The following is an 8,247-nucleotide window of genomic DNA, read 5'->3' as shown; positions in this document are numbered from 1 at the left end:
CCGTCCAAGTTCGAGTCGTGTTAATAGGGAAAACATCCGATAAAAGTTTTGTGTTCGATATCAAAATGGCATGGTTGAGAAATGGAAATGAGATGAGAAAATATTAAAATGGAAAAGATGAGAAATGAAATATGAAATAGTATATTGTTGTGAATATGAATTGAATTATGAGAAATGAGATATGAAATGATGAAATGAGATGTGAAACTTGAAAAGAATTCAAGTATTGAACAAAGAGATAAATCATGCTAGTGCATGAGTTGTAATATGCAAATGATATATGAAATACCATTAATATATGTTTGGACATGTGAAAATCTTAGTAGATGTGAATAAGGAATGAGCAAAATTATATTATTGAATTGAAACAAATGAACATAGCTTACTTGTTGCATATTGCATTTAAATTACTCATATCAAGTTTATATCATTCGAATTATAAAAATACTACTGAGTTTTACTCAGTGTGTGATTTTATTTTCGTGCACAGGTTAGGTACTATTTGATTTATCGCCTACTCAGCATCAAATAACAAATCCCGAGTGTGGCAATCTCTTATTTTGTAATGGCAAACGGGGAGTGGGAAAATATTTTTTTATTTTTTAATATTAATATATTTATTTTTAATTAATATAAATATAAAATTGGAAAATAAGTGCTAATGTGGCACCATGAATGAGTTTTTCTTAAGGGTGTTTGAGATGCTTTGAGTAACATAAAATGTTTTAACTACCACTTCAAACAAAAAAAAAATAGCTAAAGGTGAAATTTGTCCGTTAATCCTTTATTATAATTTAAACTTCAAAATTATTATTAAATTTTCAAATAAACAAATTTTATTTAATTCCTATACTTTTTAAAAAAATCTCAAAACTATACATTAACAAACTATACATATATAAATTTCTTATTTGACTCAATTTACACAAATCACTATTAATATAACACCATTTCACGTTTCCATATTTCCATATTACATGCACAAATAATTGTATTTATCTAATATGAAAAAAATTTCCTTAAATGTGTATAATTAAATCAAAATCAAATTTTTATATATAAATTTGAACAGAAATCCATGTATATAATTACACTAAAACAAAATTCATATATCAAATTACACATTGAATGTGTAATTTTAAGTTTAATCCCTTCAAAAAACTAATTATCTTTCATTTTACTTCTGACATCACATTCTCTTAGCATGCTAGGGCAATGAAGGGGCTGTCAAACTCGAAACACCGACTCCAGTCTATTTATCTGTTTACCAGCAGACATGTAATTGTTCTAACAACTGGTGTCAACTGGTGTCACCAGATTTGTAAAACCTTAAAAAGGCAGCACACGCAAGGGAAATAAGAGTCTAATGGAATACCAGGATCATGGCTGCACTTGGAGGGACCATCATCTTTCAAAATTCAAACAAATTAGAAAGAGGTCTGAAGGCAAAAAATGGCTGCAGGAGAATATAAAAGCATGAAAGCATGTCTTGCACATAGATTTCTACCGAATCATTTTGAATTTAAGATCCTTTTACATCAATGATGGAGATGGATTGAGGAAAACAAGAACACTTCCAAACCAACAAATAATTTAACTTAAATCATAAAGGGTCAGAGATTGCGCACCAAGAGATCCAATTTCAATTCATTTGGAACTCGGGAAAGGAATCATTGACCATAATAGGGAGGCTGACCTAGCAGTGGTGCACCACCTGGAGGTGGCATTCTCATGGAAGTCGCACCAGGTTGGGAAAGGGGTGATGAACCAGCAGGTGGCGCAGCATTCATGTATGTAGGGACTGCAGACGCTTGATATGCTTGACCAGGAACAGTCCCAGGCACTGATCCGTATGATGGTCTAGCCTGTAAACTTGGATCCCAAGCAGGAACTTGTCCGGCAGAGGGTTGAGCTTGCATTGCCGCTGAAGCTGCATAGTCAGTCCCAGGGTATAATGGAGCATTCTGAGGATTCTGCCAAGCATTTGGAGTGGCAGGCATACCTGGACCTTGTGTCGCAAGCAAACTTAGGTCTGAGATTGTGTAATCTCTACTTTTATCACTGTAAGCCTGTGGCAAAAAGTGAAACTAGTCAGAATCACATGCAGCGCATCTGTCAAGACAAATAATAAAACTAATTTAGCAGGTAAGGGTCATAATCAAGTGTCAAGAAGCATACATATTAGGGTTCATATCTTTTTTCGATCAGTGGGTCCCCCTTATCTTCTAATGACGTCTTTAATTTATTTTTCTTCTTTCCTTTTTCTCATGAACATTAACTCAAAAGCACATATTTATACCTTTACATTGAGATCAGTATGACGAGAGTATGATAGATGAAGCTTACAATAGCCACCCTCATATATGCAGTGTCCCTCTAAGGATTCTTTGGCGACAGCTGCAGTCGTGACATCTGAATGTAACAAATTCTACATCAGTAAAGCCTATCAAATATCCAAATCCAACGAAATAGAACATGCATTGCAATAATAATTTGCAGGTTGTAAGAAAATAAGTCCAACAGTCCCCAAGGGACGCCTCAGACTCATAGACCTTGAGAGTTGAGATTCAACTTGTGGGTCTGATACATGGACAGATGGGGTCAAATTTGTTGAATCTTTTTTATTCAAAGGCTTCTTAGGGCGTTATCTATCTATTCCATCTTCTACATTCGGCCATTAACCACCTTCCATCTTTATTTTCTTTCTTTCAATTCTGTTCAGTTTCTTTAATTAGTTATCAAGAATCCATCAGGAACAGATCTCCTTCAAGAACCGATTTCTATTCATTCAAGATGCTTCATAGAATTCAGTTTATTCATTCTTACTCATTGCTATTTGCTGCCAATTTTTTTTATTCATTATTCTAATTGGTTTATTGTGCATTTCAGGTTGTTGCACACCAAGTTTCCTTTGATTCGGTCTATAGCCCTAGGTCAAATCTGCAACTTGGAAACTTTTTGATCTGATCCGCACGCATTTCTATCAGAGTCTTAGTTTCAAACATTTAGGAAGAGCAGCTGTGAAGGGGGGGGGGGTTAAAACCAGTTGGCAATAGATAAAGGGACCAAAGACAGTAGGAAACCTAATACTTATTTATCATCCAACAATCTTCTTTCCTTAGTTTTTCTTTGATCCCATCACCTTATATAAGAGGTAGTCTAGGTGCACCAAGCATGAGCCAAACCAGATGTGCTATGCCTAAAATGGTTTAAGGCACTTTTGTCATCTGGGACTAAGCCTAAGCACCTTAGTACTTAAGTGCACACCTTGAAAATACGGTCAAAAACGTACATAAAAAAAAATATAAGACAAAAGCATACCCGGATATTGAATTAGTGCCTGTGTTCCGCCATTCTTCTCAAATATAGCAATCTTTTGGACAGTGCCAAATGCAGAGAATACCTTCAACAAATAACCAGTACACAAATAAGTGAAAATTTTGAAACAATAAACCTGTATTTCCGGTCAATGGAGTAACAGAATGTCTTACCGAGTGAAGAACATCAACTGTCACAGCATACTGCATATTTTCAATTGAAGCAAGTAGCACATTACTCTGAGGTTCTTGCTTTTTTCCATCAGGACCAACTACAGGCTGGAGATTACAAAATATTAGTGATTCCCAATATTGAAAAATAACTCAAATGTTTGAGATGACAGGGATACAACTACCTGCATGAGTCCCTCCATCGCAGTTGGATTGACAGGAAGGTATGGATTGGTATAATCCCTACATAAATGAGCAAACAAAATCAGAAAATAATCATTACATAAGAGTACAAATGCAAAGACCAATGTCAAATAGAAATTTTTGCAAGGTCAAGATAGAAAGCATTTAAGGGTAATGAAGTGATGCAATTGCAAATGGATATAATAGAAGACAGGATTGTGGGCTCAAATCCAGCAGCTTCCTGTTTAACAGCAATAGCAGATCAAGCAAATAAGAGCATCCAGTTGATTTAAATTATATGAGAGAGAAACTCAAAAGCTTTCATAGGTATTCCGGTTAAAGACTAACTTAGTTAAAACCAACTCTATGGATGCTAACATCTTCATTTTGGTCAATGTTTCCATGGAAGTGATGAAAAATTCCATAAATGTACCAAGAGAATTTAGGTCAATCACATTTTTTTGAAGTGCCACTCAAATGATAAAAAGTATTAAATCGAACAGAATTAAATTTAATTATATATTGCCCTTTCCCCACAATCAAGTAGCTTCCCATGTCAATTTACAATATCCTTGCCCTCAGGATAGATGACTTCAAAATACTATAAAATACTAGCTAATTCATTAAATAGTTTGCAAACATAAAACTGTTGGTGGAAGTATCTACTCCAAATACAACGTGCCCAACAGGAAACACTAAACAAGCTTGACAAAACAATATTGAAATCCAAAATCAGATTGATATTAAATGTACTAGCGCGTTAGAGGATACACCTAAATATTCTAGTCCATCACTAAAAACATCTTGGTATAAAAGCAGAAAAAGGGGTGACCACCACTCATGGTACCAACAAAGTGGTAATCCCACAATCAACATGTAAATAACTTCCAACTATATTGAGATTTGCATATGCATGGAACCATGTTCAAAAGATTAAGAAAATTACTAAGCGCCCATGACAACACATCTGTGTGCTGACTACCAGGCTTCACTAACACCCTAAACGACAAAAAGCACACACGTTAATTAGCAACATATCATATGCCAAAAGAAAATTTTAGGAGGCACATTACTTGAGATTTCAGTGACGAACATGAACAAACATTGATGAATTTCAATAAGCACATAACTTGATATTTATGGGTCCACTTTTACCTGCTCCGATGAGACTGAAACTTGATATTCAGATCAGTGTGTGCAGAATACGAAATTCGCAGGTGACAAGAAGTAACATGGCCTGGAAGCAAGTACCTACATTCAAAATATCATGATAAAACATTACAACACAATGGACAATGTTATTCAGTTCCCAAACCATATATGTATGATCAATATGAAGGACAGACTTAAGTGATGCTAGAGAAAGGGGAAAATAAATGGGCATGTTTGGAAGGAAGAGACAAGCAGTCATACCTGGGAATACTTCTACCGTCCAAGGCATTCCTTGCTGAAGATGCAGTTTCAGCATCAGTGAATTGGATTAATGCCTACCAAAATTTGTCATAAAAAAGAGTGTGATAATGGAAGATATGCAATCTCTGAAGGCTTAAAAATCTAAATGTAGCATCTCACCTGGAATCCCGCAGCCTTTTCAAAAGTAGCAATTTTATGCACAAAACCAAATGCAGAAAATACCTGAAACAAAATTAAATCAGAAACAATCAGATATCACAAACATAAATAGAAAAGGAAAAGAAGGAACATTAAAAACCATCACAAACATTGGGATTATGAGAAAAATCTTTGTTAGCAAATCCAAAAATGGACGAGAATAAGTGCAGAATGACACCTGTGCATACATGCCTCAAGATAGACCCTTAGAGAAAGGAGTATGACGTACATGACAATATTTCCAAACTGTCTCCAACAAAGGAATCTAAATAAGGGGTACAACTGTCTGTGATTCAACCGATTTCAATCAAAAGCTGCTATCTCTATATGTAAAAGAACATTAAAAGATAACAGTTTGTTCATTTGAGATCTACAAGAAATGGCCCTAAACTCTCTAATTGAAAATCATATTCCTTAAAAGAAAAGGGTTTAAGAACATCAAGTATCCCTCATCAGTCACATAAGAAATAACACGGGCGTAGGTAAAAGTGGTACTCCACAACATATGCTATGTTTAACTCCAGAAGTCCATAAAGGTTTCACAAGATTTTGACCTACTAAAGTAGGCCATGTTTAGAAATAAAAATACAAGATGTCCTCATTTAATCGTACAAACATGTTCCTTGGAGCTTAAGCATAAAGAAGCTTTAAAAATCTTAGACTATCTTTCCTTAAGTAGCAATATAATAGCGATGCAACAATAGATAGTATTTAATTGAAGACACAGACACAAACCGTAATAAGTACTTACCAAGTGAATTGTCTCAATGGTCACATCATTAGCTTCCACACCCTCAATGGTAACCAGCAAAACATTTCCTGGGGTATCTCCAGGACTTTTGTTGTTGACAATTTCATGTCTGTTTGAATATTGAATATATACTGTTTTTCCACGAACCTGTGCCGGCTCCGATGACGAAGCATAGTATGAAACCATCGAAATAGCCTGATTTAAGTCTACCTGAAAATACAAGTAACATCATTGATTAACAGAATACAGTCACTGCTTACCTTCAAATATTATCTAAATTCACTATTTGAATTAAACCATCAAAAATTTCACTAATAAAAGAAGAATGGAAGCCAAAAATTCACATTTTTCCCATAAGCCCGTGATAGATTACCCTCGACCCAACAAAACAATTAATCTTAATCCATCAAGATGAAACGAAACCATCAGTTCCCCCCCAACCCCAATCCACCACCAAATAAAAATAAACAAATAAAACTTTGCAGTTCCGCAATTAAACAATCAAATTTACATAGAAAATAAAAAAGCAAAAATCAAATCAGATTTTTAACATGCCAAAAAGAAAGTCTCACAAAAAGGAACTCATAAGCTTACAATTCTAAGATGTGTACACATTGAAATTTACACTAGAAAATTAACAATCAGTAGTCGATTGCCCTTACCGTAACACATATTTTTTTTGACCAACGCCCAACGCAAAGCAATCCATAAATTATAAAGCAAAAAGAAAAAAAGAAAGAACCGTTGATGGATTTAGAAGCTTACAAATTCAACAAAAGCTTGGTTCCGATTGGCGCCGACATTGCACTTAGTGTTAACGATCTTCCCAAAGGGTTTACAAAGCTCAACGAGTTCCTCTTCCGTACACTCCCATGGTAGATTACGGAGATGCAGGACCTTCGATGGTGTCTGGGTATAACGGAACTGAGTTTGGCTTGACGTTGACATCTAGGGTTTCTCAAAGGACAGGGAGGTTTTTCTTTTTACAGAAAATGCGGGAATTTTCTCGAGAAAATTATTAATATATTTTAGGGAAGAGGAGATAGAAAATGATTAATATATTTTAGGGAAGAGGAGATTTGGGTGTCAGTTTTGTTGTGAAGGGGGGGCGGGGTTTGATTGATCTGAGGCTAATGAAATATATGGTTCAGCCGTGAGACTTTCCGGCTTGACTTTTACAGATTTACCCTTGTTTGTGTTTCATGAATCTATACTTGCTATGTCTAGACTTAAATATATTAAAGCTACTTTGCATTTTTTTTAAATTTAGATTTTAGTTCTTATATTTTAATATTTAGATATTAAGTGTCTTTACTTTTATTTAAAAAATTATTCACAATTTAACTATGTTAAAAGTAAATTAATTTATTTAACTTTCAACGATTATATTTTTATCAATTTAATCTTTACACTTTAAAATTACATAAAAAAATTTAAAAAATGTTTTTCCATATTTTAAATAAAAAATAAAAAAAATTAGGAACAAAATAAAGACTCTTTAAATTTTAAAAAATAAAACATAAAAATAATTTTAAAAATATAAAAAGATTCTCAAATTCAATCTTATCTGAACTGAACACGATTGGCCAATCAAACCAGTTAAGGTATTGGTCCAGTGAGAAGGAAAAACTTAGTTGACATGCGAACCAGTATAGATCAGTTGAATCAAGCTAAAAGACTGATCTAACTAATTGATTTCTAGAATGATCGGTTCAACTAATTTAAAGAAAATAAATTATAAAAATGGGTTAAACTGCCAGTTCAACTAGTTTTTTAGCCTAGTTCAACCAGTTCGTACTGATTCACGGGTCGTCTAATTTTTTACCTCTCACAGAATCGATACCCCAGTTGATTCCTAATCCAATCGATCTAGTTCTATTTAGATAACATTGAATATTAGCATCTTTTATATTTTTAAAAATATTTTTTATTTTTAAAGAGTTTTTTATTTTTTTAAATATATTTTTTAAAACTTTTATGTTTTCTATTTAAAATATGAAAATAATAATATTTTTAAAAAACTTAAAAAAAAATACATACTTTTAAAGAATATGGACCAAACTAACAAAAAAAAATGTAAATGTTGAGACTAAAAAAATTTAAAAATTTTAAAAATCAGTTAACCCACGAACTAGTACTAACTAATTGAACCGAGGTAAAAAAAAAACAATTGAACTAGCAATTGAACCAATTTTTATAATTTTTCAATAGTTT

The 8,247-nt window shown here is 33.4% G+C and overlaps 1 protein-coding gene across 2 annotated transcripts; it reads right to left on the bottom strand.

Moving 5' to 3' along the window:
- Positions 1-1,467: 1,467 nt before the first annotated feature.
- On the bottom strand, positions 1,468-7,213 carry LOC105798164 (polypyrimidine tract-binding protein homolog 1). Of its 2 annotated transcripts, none has more exons than XM_052621044.1 (10): positions 6,799-7,213; positions 6,034-6,243; positions 5,244-5,306; positions 5,085-5,158; positions 4,827-4,922; positions 3,671-3,731; positions 3,492-3,596; positions 3,322-3,403; positions 2,300-2,412; positions 1,468-2,069 (listed from the first exon to the last, which is right to left on the bottom strand). In XM_052621044.1, the coding sequence occupies exons 1-10, from the start codon at positions 6,979-6,981 to the stop codon at positions 1,671-1,673; spliced, it is 1,386 nt and encodes a 461-aa protein (XP_052477004.1). In that variant the 5' UTR covers positions 6,982-7,213; the 3' UTR covers positions 1,468-1,670. The 2 variants fall into 2 exon arrangements, with proteins under 2 accessions (XP_052477004.1, XP_012483580.1); XM_012628126.2 differs by having other exon boundaries at positions 3,674-3,731; positions 6,799-7,212.
- Positions 7,214-8,247: the final 1,034 nt, after the last annotated feature.

This window comes from Gossypium raimondii, chromosome 9, assembly GCF_025698545.1.
Source record: "Gossypium raimondii isolate GPD5lz chromosome 9, ASM2569854v1, whole genome shotgun sequence".
NCBI classification, from domain to species: Eukaryota; Viridiplantae; Streptophyta; class Magnoliopsida; order Malvales; family Malvaceae; genus Gossypium; species Gossypium raimondii.
Note: the sequence above shows the minus strand (reverse complement) of the source record. Positions and strands in the feature narration are given on the sequence as shown.

Coding starts and splice junctions, on each gene's coding strand:
- LOC105798164 (XM_052621044.1), bottom strand. CDS start 6,981: ATGTCAACGTCAAGCCAAACTCAGTTCCGTTATACCCAGACACCATCG. Junction 4,923..5,084: donor GACGGTAGAAGTATTCCCAG/GTATGACTGCTT, acceptor TTTTGAATGTAG/GTACTTGCTTCCAGGCCATG. Junction 2,070..2,299: donor ATACTGATCTCAATGTAAAG/GTATAAATATGT, acceptor TTTTTGCCACAG/GCTTACAGTGATAAAAGTAG.